The 21,756-nt window shown below is 40.9% G+C and overlaps 1 protein-coding gene across 27 annotated transcripts in view; it reads left to right on the top strand.

The window, feature by feature from the left end:
• MADD (MAP kinase activating death domain) overlaps positions 1-21,756 on the top strand; it is a 76,030-nt gene that overhangs the window by 25,905 nt on the left and 28,369 nt on the right. For 4 of the 27 annotated variants that reach the window (XM_068945717.1, XM_068945733.1, XM_068945710.1 and 1 more), the window contains exons 8-22: positions 1,130-1,186; positions 1,958-2,136; positions 2,713-2,948; positions 3,328-3,484; positions 4,441-4,544; positions 5,426-5,619; positions 6,215-6,546; positions 7,154-7,293; positions 8,440-8,541; positions 10,503-10,562; positions 11,010-11,112; positions 12,169-12,355; positions 12,542-12,692; positions 15,224-15,430; positions 20,476-20,529. In XM_068945717.1, the coding sequence (XP_068801818.1) occupies positions 1,130-1,186; positions 1,958-2,136; positions 2,713-2,948; positions 3,328-3,484; positions 4,441-4,544; positions 5,426-5,619; positions 6,215-6,546; positions 7,154-7,293; positions 8,440-8,541; positions 10,503-10,562; positions 11,010-11,112; positions 12,169-12,355; positions 12,542-12,692; positions 15,224-15,430; positions 20,476-20,529 (2,263 nt within the window). The remainder of the gene's footprint in view (positions 1-1,129; positions 1,187-1,957; positions 2,137-2,712; positions 2,949-3,327; positions 3,485-4,440; positions 4,545-5,425; positions 5,620-6,214; positions 6,547-7,153; positions 7,294-8,439; positions 8,542-10,502; positions 10,563-11,009; positions 11,113-12,168; positions 12,356-12,541; positions 12,693-15,223; positions 15,431-20,475; positions 20,530-21,756) is intronic. The other 23 variants (XM_068945736.1, XM_068945727.1, XM_068945737.1 and 20 more) reach the window with 12 other exon arrangements.

The raw sequence follows: 21,756 nt of genomic DNA, 5'->3' as shown, positions 1-21,756 counted from the left end.
GTGACCACAGAGGTGTATAATTGCAATTAATTTCTTGGCCAGGAGAGGGATAATCTGAAATGCTCTTGGACACAGCAGGTAGTCTCTGTTTCTTACTCTGTTTGGGGCTAACTTGTTTTCAGTTGGTGTGGAAAGTTCCAGATTCTTCCTTTACATATGCCGTGTGGGCTTTAAACTCTGACTCGATCTGTGTATCTGTGATCGTCTTTGTTTCCCGTACATTCACAGATCTGTGTGTGAGGTCTCAGTCCCTCCTCTCAAGTCCTGCTAAACCATTATCAGCCTGGGTCATCCTGGCTGATCGTGTCAAGCAGGTTTTATCTCTTATTTCTGTTTTCCTTATGCACGCTGCATGCAGTATCTAAAGGTAAAGTGTGTTACTGACCTGGTAAGAGAGGTTGTCTTTTTCTCTCTTCTCATAGATCAGGAGAGCAAAGTGTGTAACCTTTGTGATGCCCCAGTACCTGCTGTCAGCACATACGGAAATAATGCATTGCTTGGAGTTCTGTTAGTTCCATCTTCCCCCTACTTCTGCCTCACGCCGCTGCAATTTCAGGCACTATTCACCTAAACTCTCTCACTAGGGCAAAGCTGAATATCAGAAGAATAAAATGTGATTTCCTTGAATACCTCTTTTTAAAATTCTCAGGGTGTTCACCTGAACACAGACTACATTCCTATATCCTTTATCATTAAGATTTGGCCATTGCGGAAGGAGAAGAAGGGCTGCTGGTTGGTGTACAAAGTAGAGAAGACTAAATTGAGGCCCATGTCACTAAGGTTAACACCCTGGTGTGCCTTTGGGTCTTAGTGTCAATGAGAAAAAAATGCAGGATATCTGCTTTTAAACTGCAATGGAAAGTTCTTAGCTGTATCAAAAAGGACAGGAGCCTTTCCACTTTCCAAAGAAATTGTAGCCAGGTATGGATTTTGGGGGTGGGGCAGTCTGATCTCTCTATCAAAATGCGCCTATTTTGTGGTCCCTTTTATTTCCTCTCATTTGTGATACTTGGTAGTAATAGATTTTTTTTTTTTTTTTTCCCCTCCATCTGTTTCTCTGTGGTCATGTGTTCGTCTTGTCTCTGATGGGCTGCTGCTGTTATCACATGATCTTCCATCTTGCCTCCAGTGTCTGGTTAGCATGACTGCAATCACTCAGCAACAGCTGCTCACTCCTGACAACAAGGTTCTTTATTTTACTCTTTTTCCCTCAATTTTACATTTTACCCTTTTCCTTTAGTGTTTTAGTTTTGCTTTGTTTTCTTTATTTATTTGTAAAATAAACACATGAGGACTCAGCGGGCAAAGGGGAGAAATTAGGGAGCTTTAGGATTGTTCTGGCTCTCCAGGATGAACTTTCCAATCCTGCTGCTCCATGCTGCCTTTCCCTGAGGATGTTATGAGGGCTGAGAAAGATGGTAGCTTTATGGAGAGATGAAGACCTCATTCATACCGGAAGTGGAATATTGCAGGGATACAGACAGATGTCTGTGTGGAGATAACTGCACGCTGTCCTGGGATATCAAACTCACCAGTCTAACTTCTAAGTTGCAAGGCAGGTTGCAAGGCAGGTTGCAAGGCCTCTGTATCCCAAGGTACATTCAACCTACACATGCGGAATAACTCTCCAGTAAATTATTCAGAATGCCATACAGCTAGTGGTCAGATTTGTACTATCTGCTTTCACTTCAGGAATAATGTAGCAGTGCAGAGCTATGTGCTACCCTTTGGCTGGCTCCAGGACTGTTTCGTCATTGAGGTGATTGTTTGGATAGTCCGCATAAACAAGGACAGGGACATATTTCTTGACTCAGTGCAAAAGAGATGGTTTAAAACACATGAAGGGAGCATGCTCAGTTGGTGTGATTGCCTGGATGGCAGGGCAGCTCCACTCTTGCTCTTGTTCCTTAAGTAACTTTTTCTTACTGAGTGTGTATGTAATGTTGTCCTTTGTCAGGCACTGGCCAGCATGAGTCTGAATACTCAGCCCATTCTTAATCTAGAAAAGTTCCATGAGGGGCAGGAGGTGCCACTGCTGCTGGGAAGACCACAGAATGACTTGCAGTCCACTCCCTCCACAGAATTCAACCCTCTGATCTATGGCAATGATGTGGACTCTGTGGACGTGGCTACCAGGTGAATAGAGAGGTAGCATTAAGTCTTTATAAAGGTTGCACTTGAAGGCAGCACAGACGCTTCTGTGGTCCTGTGATGGAAGCAGCATCTTGATTCTACTGAAGATTCCACTTCACGTCATGGGTGGGGGGCAAAAAGAGCAGCAATTACAGTGTGTATGTCAGGTCTGTTAAATGCATGAATATATAATTATATATCTTGAGAGGGTGTTGGTTTTTTTTTGTCTTGCATCTTCCTGTAGTTCAGCCACGTTACCCTGGACTTGTCAGTCTAATGTTGTCTCCTCAGCTTAAATCACAGGCCTTCAACTACGAGAAAGCTGGAGACTTGGTTGTTGCCTCAGCTAGCTGATATGAGAAAGATGTCTCTCCTTGGGTGGGTCTTTGTGCTGAGGTGGTGAATTAAAGCAAAGTGATTTCTTGGTCTGTTTTTAAGAAGTTTCCTGGGAGGATGAAATTTTGGCACTGGGTTACTCTCTTTCAGAGGTTTGAAATGTTGCCCACTGCATAACTTTTAAAGGCTCTCTATTTTCTGTTCTGTTTTTCATTTGATATATTGCCCTCTGTTTCTTTTTAGGGTTGCTATGGTGAGATTCTTCAACTCGCCAAATGTTTTGCAAGGTTTCCAGATGCATACTCGCACTCTTCGTCTTTTCCCACGACCAGTGGTGGCCTTTCAGGCCAATTCCTTTCTTGCCTCTAGGCCAAAGCAAACACCTTTTGCAGATAAGCTTTCCAGGACCCAAGCAGTAGAATACTTTGGAGAATGGTCGCTCAACCCTACTAACTATGCTTTTCAGAGAATTCATAACAGTAAGTCTTGGTGTTAACTTTCCTACACAGTTGGTGTATTGCCGGAAGTTAAACCGTAGAGAGAGTCTAGGAAAGAATTTGGCCTAACACCATATTATTCCTGCTGGGGAGGGATTTCCAGTTCAAGGAACTTTATTCTATTTTTGTGTTATGTCCTGATGGGTTTCTACTCTGTTACCCCTGCTATTAGCCCCCCATTCTTCCAGTTATTTTCACCTCTTGTGTCTTGTTTGCTTGCAGAGAAGAAGTTTTTTAGGCTTCTCAGAGCAGAGATTGTCTCCTCCTTTGTGCAAGACTTACCAGGGGTAGCCTCTCTGTGAATGAGGCCTCTGACACAAATGAATGAGTTCAATTAACTCTGTCCTTGTTTTCTGTGCAGACATGTTTGACCCAGCATTGATTGGAGACAAACCTAAATGGTATGCTCACCAGCTGCAGCCCATCCACTATCGTGTCTATGACAGTAATTCCCAGCTGGCTGAAGCACTGAATGTCCCAGTAGAGAAGGAAACAGACTCTGATCCCACTGATGACAGGTTAGTGGGAAGCATAACCCTAGTCATATGATAGTCACTTCAGATATTCTGGCCCCCTTCTGCTACTTTTCACTTGCAGCCTTTTTCTCTAGCCTCCTAGGTTACTGTTTCTTTTCTTCCATCTGGGCAGAATGCTGATGCCAGAGTGGATTGTCTCTTTCTGCTCTGGCACAGCAACCTCTGATCCCTTTGCTAGTGTCTTCTCAAGCCTTCATTTAACACAATTCTTCATTTGCGTTTTCCTGCTTTCTTTTGCTACCTGTGTGCTTCCTCCCACCATAATGTTTTGTTCCTCCATGCTGCTCCTTCTCAGCTTTTTTTTTTTTCCTACTTCAGTACTACATGCATTCCTGCCCGTCCTACCGTTCTTTCAAATCTCTACTCAAAGCACATAGTTATGCAAAGCTTGTTAGTATTACCCACTACCTGAGACTTTTTTTTTATGTTCAGTAAAATGAAAATAGCTTTTTTGTTATAGTGATTTTGACTATATTCCTCAGAGTTTTGCATCTAATATTATTATCCTTCATTTTCTGTTAACCTCGGAGATTTTTCAGGCTGGGAATTGTTTGCCTTTTGTGTTCTGCACAGCACTAGTGATGCTGACAGAGTTGGTTTTATCATTTGTTTAAAAAGGAAGTGCTTTCTCTTGTGATTCCGGTTCCTTTGAAGTTTCGCTGCCCCAGTTTCACTGAGAGTTCGTACACTGCCCCCCTATGCTTGACTTCATTAATTTTGCTGAAAACCTTTAAATCTCCTCCTGTGTTGTCTCTTCACCTATCTCAAAGTTATTTTGTTTTCTCTGACCTTTCACAAAGCCAGCCCCAACTCCTGCTAAAAGTTTGATCATAGCGACTGTAATATGAGATTTTAATCAGTGCTGATTCACACCTTTGAAACATTTGGCCCTGCTGTTGCTGTGCTGCCTCTCATCTCTCTCTCACCTGTCGTGGCAGTGGCAGTGACAGCGTCGACTATGATGACTCAAGTTCCTCCTACTCCTCCCTTGGTGACTTTGTCAGTGAGATGATGAAATGTGACATTAATGGTGATACCCCAAGTAAGTAACTCTGGGTTTTGCTTTCACTAAGCCTACGTAGGTTCTTCCTCCCCGTTCCCCTGTGCGGTGGCAAAAATGCTCCCTCTAAGTCTCTGAATGAGAGCAAGCTCTATCATAGTCTTGCTCCGAGATAGAAGAGACCTTATACTTGCCCTTCTACATCAAAAAGAAAGCAAAAGGAAGAGCAAAAGAAAGACACTTCTGCTTATAAACAACATCTTCCAAAGGATTCTGGGAGAAAGAGGAGCAGAATTGGGTGCTGCTGAACAAAACTGACTTGCTAGGTCTGGGAACAACCTGCTGCTGCCAGCAGATGTGGTGCAATGCAAGCAGCAGAGTACCAGCTTTCTCCTGTCCCTACGTATTGGTCCTAAGCGCTAACTTTAATGAATCGCTCATCCAGAAGAGGACAGGAAAATTAGTTCTGTGTGGTTTGTATGGAGGCTGCAGCAATAGCTTCTCTTGCGATAGTGAGAAACTATCACTTTAAGAAACTAAATATGGAAACCACAACGCATTTCCCATGCCCCAAGAACAATAGGTAATCACAGGTTGCAGCAAGGGGAATTCTGCTTGGAAATGAGGAAAAGCTGTTTGCAGTGAGCCTGGTTAAACACTGTGATAGGTGCCTAGAGAAACAGTGGAATCTCCAGCTTGGAGACTTTCAAAACTCAGTGGGACAAAGCTCCAGTCAACCTGCTTTAACTTTGAAGCTAGCTCTGCTTTGAGCAGGGATTGGAGTAGATGACCTCCAAAGGGCTTTTCTAACCTAAATTTTTGTGATTCTATATTCTACTGAGGAGTTCCTATCTTCAGCCTCTTGTTCATCTAAAGATCACTGACAGAAGGCAGTACTGTAATGCAAAATGATATGTTTGCAGATGTTGATCCCCTGACTCACGCAGCCCTTGGTGATGCCAGTGAAGTGGAATTTGATGATTTTCAAGAATATTCAGGGGATCTGGATGAACAGGCCATGGACAGTGAGAACTCCCAAGAGAACAACCAGCCTCGTTCAAGTTCCAGCACTACAGCCAGTAGCAGCCCCAGCACTGTCATCCATGGAGTGAATCATGTGTGTACTGGGATGAGTTCAGCCCAGAGATCAGACATGGTATTGGGATGTGCAGAAGGGGAGAATGCAGGTGGCTCTTTTTGAGGAGGGCAAAAGCTAATAGGAATGCAAAACTGTGTGCAGAATAGCTTGCATACTCTTTCTGGACTTTCTGAGCAAAGTTGAGTTCATGGTAGCTTCCTGTGCTGGGACAGAGCATTTCTGTACATAACGCGTTTTTCAGTGCGTGGGAGCTTGTATTAACAGAGAGGTCTGTGATGTGACTGCAAGAATTGATTTTAAACAGCCTGGAAAGATCTGATGTGTTAGAGGAATGAGGAGTGTGTGAGGGAACTGTCATGAATCTGTGGTCATTTAAGAAGAATGGGAGTAGCTTCCGTAGCCACAAAGCAGTATAATGAATAGCAGTTATCTAATGAGCTAACGCTTAGCAGATGTATTTTATAGAGGAGTAAGCCCTTACACAAATACTGCCGTGTTTATGAAACCCCAGGTTAGAACCGCTAATAGTGGCATTGGGATGGGGTTGCAAGTCATTTGCAAGGACTCTATGGACTGCCCAGTTTGAAATAATTGTTTTTTTCCTGCCATTCAGTTGTATGTAGTACAAATTAGCAAACAGATCAATGATTTGACTGGCCCACAGGAGTCAGCAGATTCAGCAGAGATGGAAGAGAAGATAGTTGCTGGGTTTTCAAACCATCTCCCTTCCTTGCCACTGCAATCAAGCTTTCCCAAGATGAGCTTGGACCGTCGTGAGAGCGACAGCCCAGCTGGCAGCATGAGCTCCACAGAAGGGGTGGTGAGGAAGCGAGAGTATGACAATCCATATTTTGAACCACAGTATGGATTTCCTACAGAGGATGAGGATGATGAGCAGGAAGAGAGTTACACCCCAAGATTTAACCAGAATCTCAACGGAAGCAGGCAAGTCTCCCTATCTCCTGCCCTTCTCTACAACAGTGTTGGGGTTTCCATTTGCTTCATGTGATTTAACATTCATTCACTCAAATGGCCTTTGCATCCGAAGTGTATTGTTGGTCGCTGCCATTTAATGCTGAAATTCTGGAAACCCTTCTGGTTTGACTGCAGGCAGTTGCTCAGTTCCCTCGGTTCCTTGCTTTTATTTAATCAGTAGGGGCTAACAGAATTACCAATGTTTCCTAGAAATGTTCTAGGGTATAATCTGCTGATTCTTGGAAATCTCTGAGGAATTTTGGTTGTGAAGCCTCGTCTCTTGGGGGTAAGATATGAGGGACTTTGACACTATAGTGACTGATAACGTTGGGTTTTCTTGTTACTACTCTCAAAGCAGAGCCCCCAAAGCAGACAAACTTTCAGTATGCCCTGAAAGGTAATAAAAGCCTAAATACAAATATTTTTCATCCACCACCCCCCACCCCACCCCTGCTGCCACATTAAGGGTAGTGTGGTGAAAACAGATGAGGAAGGAGACCACCTTGTATGACTGTGGGAGATGATGCTGTTGGTTGGGAAAAAAACGCTGATAACTGTTGTACTTATTTCTTTAAAGGTCTCAGAAGCTGCTACGCCCAAACAGCTTGAAACTAGCCAATGATTCTGATGCAGATTCAGACTCCAGGGCCAGTTCCCCAAACTCTACCGTCTCCAACAACAGCAGTGAAGGTTTTGGGGGCATCATGTCTTTTGCTAGTATGTACTAATACATTGATTAAGCTGTTTTTATCTTTCATGTTAGAGATTACAGAGAGTTGCAATAGAGAGGTGGCTAGTCAAGAGGATGATTTGATTATTTGATCATCACCAGGTCTCCGGAAATCATGTTAGGAGCCACAGAACCTATTTAACTTCTGCTGCTGCTAACCAAAGAACTTCCTATTGAAAAATACCTAGAGCACTCATTATATGGTTAGGCTATTGAGTTGTATGGCACTTTAAGGTGCAGATCAGAAATTTTCAATTATGTTTTAATAGTCTTCTGATATGGAAAACTGTTAATACAGAGTTTTTTGATGAATGAAAGAAAATATGACCAGTCGAGTCTTGTGCTACCGTGGGGGGCATGGGAAGGAGTTTGTGGCAGTGGGGAAAGCGTATCGGATGTTTCTGGTGAAATGACTATTATTAAAATAAGACTGGAAAAGATAACCTAAGCAGGCTAAGTACTTATGCTGATGTTTTAAATGAACATCTTGAGGTGTTAGAGTTAATCAGCTTGTTGGTCCACGTGAGATGCTTTCAGGCTGTCTGCAGACTTAACCGGATGACTGTGCATTGTGATGTTAATTAAGATCTCTAAAACCCATCAGTGCTAGGAAAAACTTTTATTGTGTTTTCTTACTATAAATGGAGAGCTTCTATTTTAAAGCAAACTTCTGTGGCAGATTGATGGTTTCACAAGGCTCTATGCACAGTCCTCACTTCAGGCTTACATACTTTGGAGATTTTCTGTCATCCTGTTTTCTCATGTGGACCCTACCATTCCTTTGCTCCTAGGAAGAGAATCAAATTAGAAGACACAGTTGATGTGAAATAACCTGCATAAGTGCAGGAAGGCAGGTGGATGTTGTTAGTACATTGTTGATACAAGACTCAAAGATACAATGGCAATAATTGCAACATAAAAGCTATGAATTAGATTTTTATACAGTTCAGAATAGTCTAATTACAGATGTGGTTGCATCAAAAATGAAATGACATGCTTCTAAAATTCTAGAGAATAAAGAAGTATTCCATCATTACAGACCTTGAATAAAAAGGTGAATTGCAGGAAATCTTAAAAGTTTGAGTGTGTGCAATGAGCATTAAGCATTTAATTGTTTTCTTCTTCTGCCATAGGCAGCCTGTACAGAAACCACAGCACAAGTTTCAGTCTGTCCAACTTAGCCCTACCAACCAAAGTTGGGAGAGACAAGAATACTCCCTTTCCCAGCCTGAAAGGTAACCATTTTTCCCTTTGTTTCCTACAGCCTTTACAATTCTTGTGACTGAGCAGTCTGAGGACTTACTCCTAAAAGGTGTTTTAGGGGTGAAGGCATTTTTGGTCATTTGGTTTAGTTCTTTTGCTGGGTCTGTTTCTCAGATGGACTTCTTCCCAACAATTAGGCTGTGTCGGAATGAGGGTAGGTTAGCAAGTTTCCATCTTAATGGATACAGAGTGAGTGTTGAGTTTTGTTGTACTTTGTTTTGTTTTACTTTTAAATACTTGGCATAAAGAATGGGAACCAAGGTCTGGGTTCTACTTTTGCACTGACACTATGTTCATGATTAGCTTTAGGCCACTTGTTTCAGTGATGCCCCGTTCCTAAGTGGAGATAAGGCTTGCCTACCTCCTGTGGAGACTGAGGTCTACGTAGGTTTCAAAAATGTTAATAGTCTTTTCAGTTCACCAAATGGAAAATTACCTGATCAAAGTTAAAGTGTAGCTATACTTTGGCTCATTCAGAATGAAGATCGGTCCCTAACTTATGGGCACAACCTTTACGCTGGAACGTCTTCTCTTTGTCTGCAGTATCATTAGATAACGTGACTGAACAGAGACTAGAGAAATTACCTTCTTACACTAGGGAATTAGTGTTAGCCTGGTCATCCTTGCACTGAGTGTGATAGTAGAAGGGCAACTGCGGACGTGGTAGTGTTTTGGTGTTGAGACCCTTTCAGTTGGTGAACTGGGGGAAGGTTTTATTTTGCCTTTTGAGTTATTCTATCTGATTAGAACTTACTGCTTTTGTTTTAATATGTTGGTTTATTTATTTATTTTTTTTCCTCCTCATCATTTTCATCGGTAAAGATTACTTTAATCTGGAAGTGGGAAGGGATGTGGATGAAGGTTGGTATGATGTTTTGCTGACCTTTGACCTTGTAGAAACAAAGGCCAAAGGCTGGGTTTTGTGTTTCTGCTTTGGTCTTTGTTTTGAGAACAAGTAATCATTCCCTATGTGTAAAATGAGGAGGAACAGGACTGGTATGGTGAAAACACTAGCAGAGACTCTGCACAGCTGTTTTTTGACAGCATTCTACCAGTTGGTTACGTTTTCATGTCCAATTGTGCAGGATAAGAAGCATGCTTCAAGTCAGGGTTACTTTCATGGGTAAACTTCTTAATGACTGATTCCATGCATTGGAAGAAAACAGTGATGGGTTTTGCCATTCCATGTTCGTGCTTTGTGCCTCATCTTCTGCAGTTTGGTGTTCTTTTCTTAATGACTGTAATGCTGTAGGGCCTTTTAATATTACTATGCAGCTACGGGGATGAGATTTCTGTGGAGTAGTTTGGTCTATTTTGTGCATGTGCAAGGGTGTGTATGTGTTTGTGTTCACTTATGTGTGCATGCTGGCTCTTTGGGGTTCCCACTGGGCACTTCGGGTTTTTGAATGTGTCTTTTGGCCTCTGTTGTAAGGGTACAAAATTGCTGAGTAACTTTTTTTCTTATCAAGCGTGTTTGGTTTCCTGTGTTTGTAACTCTGTAATGGGAAATGATGCTGGGACTCCATCTCATTGCTGCTGTTTGACTTTCCATCTTCCTTTGTAATTTTTATTTCATGCACATCCATTGATATTGTTTTTTCCTCAGTGATGCAGATGTTTTTGATAGTGCCCTTGAAATGCAGTGTGTGCAATAGTGCCCTTGGAGGTGCAATACATTGGTTTCATGATGCCAAATTTCAAGTCAAGCACTATCTATTAGATTAATTATGCTGGCCCTTGTTGTCTTGGGCTTTCAAGCGTCCTTCCTGCTCTAGTGTCATTGGGTTTTGTTTTGAGGGAGGGCTGGGAAGAAGCTGGTAGTGTGTGTTTTTTTTTCTTTTCTTTTCTTTTCTTTTTTTTTTCCTTTTTTGATGCTGATGGTGGGGAGTATAGATACTGTAGTACACTACTAATTATATATTTTGTGTCCCAGTATTTGGGTTAAATACTATAATGGAGATTATTACTGAAGCTGGCCCAGTAAGCAATGAAGGTGGGTTCCCTACAGCATGAGCTGTGCATGATATACCAATTTCCAGCATTCCTTATGCCTGACTTTGGGCTACCTTTCTCATTGGGTAACCAGTATCACATGGTCTATACTAGTCACCCCCAATGCATTATGCTTTTACATATAGTGACTAATTTGAAGATGATTCTTGTTGTGGAACTGCATGCAGAGCAGCCAAACTTTTCCTGCCTTTCACCTCCTGCTCCCATTACTCTCTGCATTACTCCCATTACTGTTTTCTGCCGATGTGTGATGCTAGAATACGATATATGCTGCTGCTTTCTTGGAGTTTCCATTTTGTTTGAAGTCTGTTATCTGTAATCCTAATAGGTGTGTTAGCCAACCTTAGCATTGCTTGTTACTGTTCTGGGAACAGATTGTTTTCTTCCCCACCCCTTTTCCTCTTATCCTGTTTTCTCCCCTGTTTAGGGAACAGGCGAGCCCTTGTGGATCAAAAGTCTTCAGTCATTAAGCACAGCCCAACAGTGAAGAGAGAATCTCCATCACCTCAGGGACGAACTAGCAATTCCAGGTGATTTTTTTTTTTTTTTTTTTTTTTAGTATAAACTGTTGTTACCAAGGTCTCCAACTTCCTAAGGAAACGGCGGCCAAGTAACTGTTAAAAAGTACGTTGTACTCTTCTGTGGCCCTAAGCTTGCACACATGGTTGTCTGAAAAGATTTGGTGTGCATGGCCTTTCAGTTAATAGTACATATGTGCTTTTTTCTCTGCTCCAGGGTATCCTCTTTCAGTCTGAGTTTCAAAAAGATTCTAGGTCCTGAAAGACCCTGCTTTAACTCAGTATTTCATCTTTGTAATTGAATCTATTCTAAACGAGGTAGTCTAGCCAGTAGTGGTTTAGCGGACCATGCAGGGGATCAGTTGAGTCACAAGGAGCGGTCTGAGTTCATGAGAAGTACTTTTCTCAGCCTTGGGAAGGGACTCGGCATGGTGCAAGTAAACATTACCTGACCTGTGCCTCTGCATTCTCCTCCCTTTCTTCCCTAACAGCCATGCATGGAGTGAAATTTACTGTAAGCTAATAGGGATGGGAGGCAAACAAGGACAAAAATTGCAGTTTGTATGGGGGGGGACACAGCAGGCTGCACAGGAGTTCCTCCTTCCTACTCTTCCCTCCCCTGTGGCAAAGAAAGCTGAAGCAGTACACCCAACAAGGCTGCTGCACTAGTACTGTTAGTAGGGTTGCCCTTCACCTTTCACGGAAAACCTACAGGTAGGACAAGGCAAAGGTTGTGGTATAAGAGATTCCTGTGGATTCTGAGGATTGCTGTGGAGGTGGGGAGTAGAGTAGTAGACAGAGGGGGCTGGGGAAAAGCTGATTACAGCTTGTTACAGGAAATAAGGGGCAACGTAAAACGTTTGATACCACAGCTACAGAACAGAGCTTGGGCTGTGTGCAGTTAGCAGCATGCCTAGCTAAGCTGAGGTTATTTTCTTGTAAACTTAGCTTTGATTCAAAGTGCGTTTTTTACATATGTGTCCTCGCCATATATCTCTTCCCATGCAAGCCTAGTGAAGCAGAGGGCTAACTTCTGCCTGGTTGTGTTTTTCTCTATATATCCATCAGTGAGAACCAGCAATTCCTGAAGGAGGTGGTACACAATGTTCTCGATGGGCAGGGTGTTGGCTGGCTGAACATGAAGAGAGTCCGGCGTCTGCTGGAGAGCGAGCAACTCCGTGTCTTTGTACTAAGCAAGCTAAATCGCACCATCCAGTCAGAAGAAGATGCTCGACAGGACATCATACAGGATGTGGTCAGTGCTGAACTCAGCAGGGTCCTCATACCTGGTGTATGCCTAGATTCAATTCATAGAAGGTTTTAAAGACAATGTGTTAAATTAACCCCTACAAGCTGACATTACAGAACTGTTTTGGAATTTATGTTCTTGAATGACTTTCTCACTTCTGAAATAGTGACGCTACTGGGATTTTCATTGTAGGAGATCAGCCGCAAGGTTTACAAAGGCATGTTGGACTTGCTGAAGTGCACTGTGTTGAGCCTGGAGCAGTCATATGCAAATGCTGGCCTGGGAGGCATGGCCAGTGTTTTTGGCCTGCTAGAGATAGCACACACTCACTATTACAATAAAGGTAAGAAATGTGTTTATGAGAATATAGGGCACTGAGGCAAACAAGTTCCTTATCGTAAAGTTAGCTGTTTTGTGGCTTCTGGTATTTACTTTGAAAAAGGGTAAGAACTGTACCATTGTTACTGAAATCTAACAGAGCTTGAAACAATTCTTACACGCATGCAGCTGACCAAAGCAAAATAATGGCCATACTGACTTTTTGGTTGAAAATGTAAACTATGCAGCATGATTAAAAAACCTGGGACTTTTACAGATGATGGTAGAAATTCCGAGTGGGGACCTTCAGCTGACACTGTCCCATCCACAGTCTTGGGAAGCCGTTCCAGACAGTCTGAATAGGGAGGGAGCCATTTCTAATGTGAAACCATACCAGACTTTCAGATTGTACCAACCACCTTGCATGACACAGTAATTCTTATATCGCTAAGAGCTCTTATAGAGGAACGTCTGGTTTAGGTAGTACCTCTTTGTTCTTCTACTTTTTCTTAAAATCTGATTTTTAAGACAAAATAAAATGGATGCATAAGGGGAAAGGGCAAAAGATAATAAAATGCCACCTCTATATTTAGATATTTGACTCAGTTGTAATTTCATATGATGAAAAGCTATTTATTTCACAGTAGCAGAGGAGTGGCGTCTATCAAACACCTTATAATAGTTGGCAATCTGGATGGCTTACATCAGGGATCTTATGAGTTGATGAGCTCACATGCTCTGTGGGCTACTGGTATTCGTTTCCCATCGTGTTAGAACGCTGAGGTAGGTCAGGAGGACTGTGCTGGTGTAGCAATCCCAAAAGTGGGATAGAGGATGACTTTAGTAATTACAAGCCTTTTTAGGCTGACACTGTTCCTAAGCAAAATTATTGAATGGCTGGTGCAAAGCTCAATGGTTTTAAAGTGAAGTCATACTAATACAGTGCCAAACACCATAGTTTGATAGTAAATAAAGCTTAAAGTGAATTAATTGTTGTCACACACAACAATTCATGGATAGAAACTTTTAAAGTATTGATGCATCTTTAAAGCACTTCTCTCATTATTGCATGACATCTTGATTTATAGTCAAATTTTAACTACATAGTATCTCCAGTCTGATTTCAATGTGTTAATCTAGATACGTTTCTAGAAATGATCTGTAGGTTGGCATTCATCTTAATGCTATTCAATATTAAGTAGTGATCTAGTAATCATAAAATTGTTCAGCGTTTGCATGTGATGAATCCTGTTGGAACAGGGTGTGATGGATATAGGTTATTTGTCTAGGGGACTCTAGATCCTTAGTAAAACATGGTTGTGATGAATTTATTTTAATATGGTCAAACTGAAGTTACATGTTGAGGAACAAGGAAAGTTGGCAGTGACAGCAGAATGGGGAACTGTATCCTAAGAAGCAGTGTCTCGGAAAGTGGCAGTGAAGTGTGAACTTCCCAATGTTACATTATCTCTCTGAAAACCAACGTGTGTCAGGGGAGGCTTGTTGTTTTTGTTGTTTCTTATGTAAACTTGGGAATACAGGTTTAGGATGCAGAGGTTATATTGTCTTTGGATATGTCACCAGCAAGACCATAGCTGGTGTAGTGTTTCCAGTTCTGACTGTTGCACCTCGCAAAGGTGCTGACAAGCTGAGAAGGTTTCTGAAAAGAGCTGCAAGGAATTGGGAGAACATTTCTACTCTGAAAGATGGTAGTGTTCAATCTGCTGAGCCTTAGGCATTGATCTCTTTCTATAATTATCTCTATGGAAAGGTGGCACTGATAGCAAAATCTTTAATCTAGTGGATAAAGGTTTCACAAGGTCTAGTAGCTAGACAAACTTAAGCATCAGGGTGTGAAATTTTCACTGTAAGCATAATCAGCTATTGGAAGAATAGCTGAAGAATATTTGTGCGGAATTGCAGGAGTTTCTTTACGGAGAATCAATTCTAACTTAAATATTCTATTCTGAAAGTTTTACTGTAATCCAAATTGTAGGTTATTAACAGAGAAATGGTCCAAATTGTATTTGGGAACATATGATTATAGGAAGTCTGGGAGAATGATGGAAATACTATAGCTGATGTGTGGGATTTGTTGTTGTTTTTTTAACTGAAGTTTCATTCAGTGTTACCCAGCGTAGATGATTGTCCTCTTTTCACTGTAAGAGGAACATGCTTATATTCTGGAAGCAATGTTTTCTGTAGATTAGGCTGTTCTATAATTTTGCACAACTCGGCAGAAGAAATACCACGCTTACTGTGCCAAAGAAGATTTGCAGGTTTCCAATATACAGGAGAGAGCGCTATTTGGGTATCCCAAAACCAGCATTCGGGCTTTCTCCTCTACTGTTTCCATCACTGTCAGACTACCTGCAAGCCATGCTGACCAATGGGATCAAATGTGGGACTGAGCTATTTCAGTGCCAGCTTTAATGATGTAGGTGAGACCATTTGTCTCATCCTCTCCCTCTGTCTTTTCCTTCCTGACTGTCCTCCCTTAATCTTTTCCTTCTCCCTTAACGTTTTTTTGCAATGCTTTGTTCTTTGCCTTTAAAGAACCAGAAAAAAGGAAAAGAAGTCCGACGGATGGCGCTGTCACTCCAGTTGGCAAGGATCCTGCATCAACCCCGAGAGCAGAGCCAAAACCTGTGATGCAACTCCCAGTACCTCAGCTCATGCCAAAGGCACCAAGCCCTGCAGGGAAGGGGCCAAGGGAGTTTGACACGAGGAGTCTGAAGGAAGAAAACTTTATTGCTTCCATTGGTGTGTACTGAGGTGTATGTGAAGTGCAGGAGGGGCTTCTGTCTTGGCGTTAGGTTCTATTTGCATTTTCTTCATTTTAATACACTACATTGCTACTGTAACATGCTTCATTTACACCTTGGATCACAAGGAATAATCATGTGTGTTTTCTCTTGCTCTTGGAAAAATATTTTCCAGGGCAGCTTTCTCCCCAAAGCTTTCTAGTTTTAATTGTTTCTGAATATCATTACTCCTCAGACAACTTTGTTTTTTCCTCTATGGCTGATGTTTTCAAGTAACAGAAAATGGCCAAAGGGATATGGAGCCAATAGGACTTTGGAAAGGGCAAGTATGGAAGTGACAATGTGAAACAAACAAACAAAAATCTTCATTCCTGACTACATCTAGATTATCGAGGGTGAATCCTGATAGAAATGTGACTCAGGATCTACTAGTTGTTAATAATAAAAATACCTTAGCAAAGATTTCATTCCTTATATGTATGAATTTTAGCTTTATAGTATCAGGGATTAGGACTGATGGATCTTCCTTCTATGCAGCGGCAAATAGAATGCTCGCCCTTCTAAACAGCATCTGCTAGGCTTGCTACTAGAAAATTTTCCACTCATATTCCATAGCTGGAAAACAAAGAAAACAACTGGGGAAAAGCTTAGAAGTGAACTTAAAATTCTGTTTTACTTAAAAAAAAAAAAAAAAAAAAAAAAAAAGGCAGGGAGGGGCTTTGTAGATGTAAGGGGGAAAAAATAAGATTTAGGTTGGATCCGACCTGCTTGCAAGAGAAATCTACTGTCAGCAGATGAGGAAAACCCTGTATCAGCTCCAAAAATATGTCATACTAAGTTTTAGCCATTGCTTATTATATTCTGTTTAAAAAAGCTTTCTAATGATATCGTTGTATGAAAGATTTCTTCTAAAAGCAGTGGGCTACAGTGGGGCTATACATCCAGTATGTTGTATAAGACAAGGGAATGTGTGTACGGTGTGCTTATGCACAGACGTTTCAGATGTTCTTTCCTGTATCCAGGTAACAATAGCTGCAGGTTGAGGCCTTCCGAACTGATGCTGAGTCCTTCTGACTTGATTTGCTTTCTTGATTCAAGAGGTTATCCATGGAGGCAATTGCACAGAAACAAGAGGCTTTCACTCTGGAAATCTCCCAGGGAACTAAAAGAGGTTCAGATTTCCAGCATTTCAACTTAGTGGTTTGGTTGGCTCTGGGCTATTTAATCGCTTTTGTATAGAAAAGTGGAAAAGGCAGGTACGTTTCTGACATAACTAAGAATAAAACAAACTCTGGGTCAGAATCCTTGTGAAGAATGAAGAGCTACTTTGGATTAGACTGCTCAGTCAGCTCCTTTCCCTCGGATGAAATTATTACTTCATGAAAGGGGAAATCATAGGGACCCCAGACAGTTTGTGAGTGTGAAGCATCGTAAGTGCTTTGCAAAAGAAGTACTATTTAATATACTCTATTAAAACTGTTATATTAGTCTTAAACAATTTCATAGTGTTCAAGGACAGGCAACAGGAAAGTTTTTATTGGTGGTTCTGATGCTCTAATAATTTGAGCACTTGTCTTTATGGAAATAAGTTACAAGAAGGATATGATTTCACCAAATCTGGACAAGACCAGTCTGAAAAACTTCCATATTTTTTCTGAAACCTTTTTATCTATCTCTTTAACTGCTTTTATCTCCTGCCATGAACTGCTGTGCAAATCAATCTTCAAGAAATTACTGTAAAAACAGTGTAGTATCCGTGTTTGTCTGACTCTTGGGATCTGTAAGTAAAGAGAAGTTTCTCCTGTGTTGCAGGATTATCATTTAAAGCTGCTTGGTGTTGTTATTTCTTTTTGGTCATTTACAGAATCTCCCATAAATGACAATACCTTGTATATACAAGGTCAGAGTCAAAGTCATGACTAAGCTGAAATCTTGTCTGGAGTGAAATGCAGATTCTCCTCTTATTTAAACCAACTCCTTCTTTAGGGAAGCAGCATTAGGTAAAAATTTAAATGTTACTAAATTAACAAAATATGTGCAAGTAATTCTGTTTAAACATTAAAAAAAAAAAAAAACCACTGGAGCAGGTTGTCCAGATAGATTGTAGAGTCTCCATCTTTGGAGATATTCAGAACCCAAATAGACATGGTCCTGAGCAACTTGCTCTCGTTGTCCCTGCTTCCGTTGAGGGAGGGTTGGACTAGATGATCTCCAGAGGTTCCTCAGCAATTCTGTGATTGTATGAAGTTTGAATGGTACTTTCAGCCTCAAGTTACAGATATGTAAATAAAATTCTCAATAAATCAGTTGGTGTTGTGTAGACAAAATGTAAATAGAGACACCATTTGCCCTAATCTAAAAGAGGAAATGCCGGAGTGAAAGTAGGTCATCAGCATGATCAAGTAAAATCATGTACAACCCCTTGTTCCCAAAAACTGCTGTACATGCACTGTGTGTATATGGCAATCAAACTGAATCTCTGAGATCGAGAGATATCGTAACTGTATGTTTTTCTTGCACTACAGGAACCGCAGCCAGGAGGTTAGCAGAGTTCTCAAAAGTTCAAGGTGGATGTGTTCTTGCTTAAGCCCTTTTGTTCTTTTTCAGAAGGCAGCTGGCTGCCTATTTATCTCTTCAGTATGTGGTACTGATAACGGGGAAAGTTGTTGGTAGTCATCGTTCTTACTTGTAAGGTGAAGAGTAAAAAATTTTTTATCAGTCGAGGATTGGTCTTTGCTTTGCTTTAATGCCCAAATTGCTTAGCTAGGAAATTGATTGTGAGGATGATGGTATCTGGTCCTTCCTTTCCTAAAAGACCACCAGTTGTTTACTTGCTTCCAGGGTTCTTGTATTTTTCTAATTACCATGATCTTTACCTATATCGCTGACCTTTCATCAGGGCACTGATGGCCTTGAAGTTGATAGCTGATAGTTTCCCCCTTTGTGCTAGTGGCTGGTTTAGTTTTATTGCATGCTTACAGTAGCTGTCAATGATAATTTCAGTATTTTCTGAAGTCTGCATTGCTTTTTTTTTTTTTTTTTTTTTAAATAGTTGTTTAGTGCTTGCAGCTCAATAGATATCCTACAGTTTTTTCAAACAGGAAAGATTGTGCTACCTATTTTAAGTTGTCTATATGAGATCCTTTCTGGACCTGCTATCCTGTTCAGGTCAGGCTCATAGAACATAGGCATAATGTTTTCTGCCTTTAGAGTTTATTGGAGGTTTTTCTTTTCCTCCTTTATAAGATAGTTGAGAATAAAACGTAGGCTCTTTCTAATGTGCCAGGAAACACTCTGGACTCTCAATGCCTCCTTTGACATAGATTAAACTTTAAGGCAGAATAATTCTAAGAAATACTGAGTTAACAGACAACTCAGATGAAAACAGATTAATAGCAGGTATTGTAGCTTTCCGACTGGTGATTTTTAAAGTAAAACCATATAGACTGAGAATTGAAGAGGCTGGATGTTTTCAAAGTCTTTGTAATAAACAAATTGAACACATCTTTTAAAGGGATTGTTGGTGTTTGTCAGTGTATGCTAAACTAGATAAGCCTAACGGATGCTGTTTAGATCCCTAAGTGATTTGCGATGTTATCCGTCTATGTGCTTATCAAAGTTTAAGGAATGTCCATCAATCACAAAGCAGAAATAGAAATCAGTTGGCTAGCAGCCATCTTTCTAGTCCTTCTCCCTTTTTATATTTTCCTTGCTCATGATACTTCCAGTGGTAATATTCTGGAGCCTTTGTCCGTAATTGTAACTCTCCTTTTGTTTTTAGCAGGCCTTTTTTCCAAATAGAATTATTTTTAGAGTCCCTCTTGCCTTAATTTCTGTCATTTGCAGGGTGGAATGGGTTCCTGACACTTTCAGTAGCCTTCTAATTGTGCAACAAGTTTCCTAGAAGACCAATAGAACATTGTGCTTTTTTTTCGTTTCCTTTCCTTTCCTTTCCCTTTGCTGCTTTTCCAAGAGTGTCTGTGCCCCTGTAGCATTCCCAGCTTCAACCATGCTAGTGAGAGAGGACAGTGCCCAGCATTCAGACTCAGTAAAGCATGCCAGCTTGTAATAGTGCCTCTGGGCCAGCAGGCCATCACCTGGAATGACTGAATGTTTCTGAGCGCAAAAGATAATTGCATTTCAGAGGGTTGAGGAATGTGGATGATAGAAAAGTGCAAGTGCCCCATCATTAATTCGTCTCAGGGCTAAGCTTCAGATGAAGAGAGTGCATGCAAACTCCAGATTTTTTCCTTTTTCCTGTGTTGTATGCTCTTACAGAATCCCTTGACTTCGCTGGAGAGCTGTGGCCTAATTCAAATTTTGGAAGGTTGCATTAAGCAGACTATCTCGCTCATTTTTCTTCTTTCCTATTTTGCCATTCTTCATACCCTGATAGGAACAAATGGATGTTGAGGAGTTCAGCTTTTTATGTGAAGGACTGGTTGATAGGCAGTGTCAAGCATGTTTTGAGAATAATGCCAAGCTGAAAATAATTTGTTTTGCTTGTAAACTTTTCTCTGTGTTAATTTAAAAAATATAATGTTAGATAAATATTGTATTAACCTGCAATTTTAACTTTCTTGGAATTGCTGCTGCTGCTTTTCAGCCGTTTTCTTTTCTAGTTACAGACTAGAGATATGAAAACATTTCTGTCAATTAGAGCTTCTGTGGTGCCTACGTTTTGAGGAGTAAATATCTGACAATCTTAAAGTCCTGTCTTGGGAAAGGAGATGAATCGCAATGTTGTGTTCATAATAGCTGTTTCTGCTTAGTTGGTTCACTGCATGAAGTAATTTCTAACATTTGAATTTTGTAAATGAGAAATGATGCAGCGCGCTATTCCTAACACTGAAATCTTGCAAAGTGGTGTTAATTAACCCTTCACTCAGTAGTTGTCATAAATTTCTGCTTTTTTTTTTTTTTTTTTTTTTTGGAGACGAAGGGGTGGGTTTTTGCTTCAGATTTTTTTTTCCCCATTTTCACCTGTCTGACCAGCCGCTGACTCTTTCTCTTTCTCTCTTGCTTGCAATGCATCTTGGGTAGAATTGTGGAACAAGCACCAGGAAGTGAAAAAGCAAAAAGCTTTGGAAAAAACGAGTAAGGAAATGATAAAACTCAGAAACTGACTCCCCCAGCCTCCCCATAACTGCCAACTCCCCAGGTGCAGGGTGAGCTTGCATCTATGGCACATGTTTTATACCCGCAAGAGCAAAGAGTTATCAGCCAGGGGAAAGCCTGCATCACAGAGGAGGCCAAATAGATCAGTTTGCCCTGGGGAAATTTTATTCAAATGTCTTCCCCTCCTACTCCCCGTATGTTACCCTCTTCAAAGAAGAAGTGGACTTCCTGCCTCCTTACAATATGAGCTATATATGGAATGATTTTAAAAGGCATTCCATGTCTTTTCTTAAAAATAAGAGACTAGTTTTGCCCAACAAGTACGTAACATGAATATGTAGTTTGATTGAATGTTAGTGGAGTGAAGAATTCTCTGTTCTTTCAAGCCCTGGTATGGCAAATTTTGTTACCTGGCATCAACTATGAATAGCTAGTTTCTGACTGCAGTCAATCTGCAAACAGGAAATTGCTTTTGAGGAGGAGAGAGAAGGTGTATGTGAAGAATTGTATTTAGTGATGGTTGTTAGAGAATAGATTCATAATGAGGAATCAACCTGATTTTGCTCCTATATCACATATTTGAGAGAGAGGAGTGAGTTAGATAGTCTGAGGTTGTTTGCAGAGTCTCTAAATAGTAGTCTCTAAATCTACAGGAATCTTAAAATCCATTGAAGTACATATATATGTTATCTGCAGATGCAGTACAACGTTTTATTGTTTTGGTTATCGCTATTATAAACAGAGACATATGATATACAGACAAGAGATATCTTGTAACAACTGTGATATGGTAGGTGTTTTCCAACTGTAAGAGAGAGCATAATTCCTGCTTTGCAGAGCTGATGCCCCTTTTACAGAGTGGAGGGGGGAGAGAATTAATAGTAAGGGGAGCAGGTAAAGATAACTGGCGTTCTGATTAGGCCTGGATTTGTTATATTAATTTTGGGCTCCTCAGTTAGATACTTCAGTTAAGTGCAAGGGAGCCTCTGGAGCCAATTCAGAACGGGCCACCTCTGAAGTACAGCTTACTGCATTTAAGATCTGAACTGATGTCTGCCAAGGTAGGAGTGTGTGTGAGACAGACACGTAGCATATGCATATGCCTACTCCCAAAATGGGCCCTTCAGTTAGGTGCCTACATTAGAAGGGATATATTGGGGTTTTGATGTTTCATGTGTAATAGTTATCCAGCTCCTCTAACAAGCT

This window comes from Struthio camelus, chromosome 5, assembly GCF_040807025.1.
Source record: "Struthio camelus isolate bStrCam1 chromosome 5, bStrCam1.hap1, whole genome shotgun sequence".
Classification (NCBI taxonomy): domain Eukaryota; kingdom Metazoa; phylum Chordata; class Aves; order Struthioniformes; family Struthionidae; genus Struthio; species Struthio camelus.
Note: the sequence above shows the minus strand (reverse complement) of the source record. Positions and strands in the feature narration are given on the sequence as shown.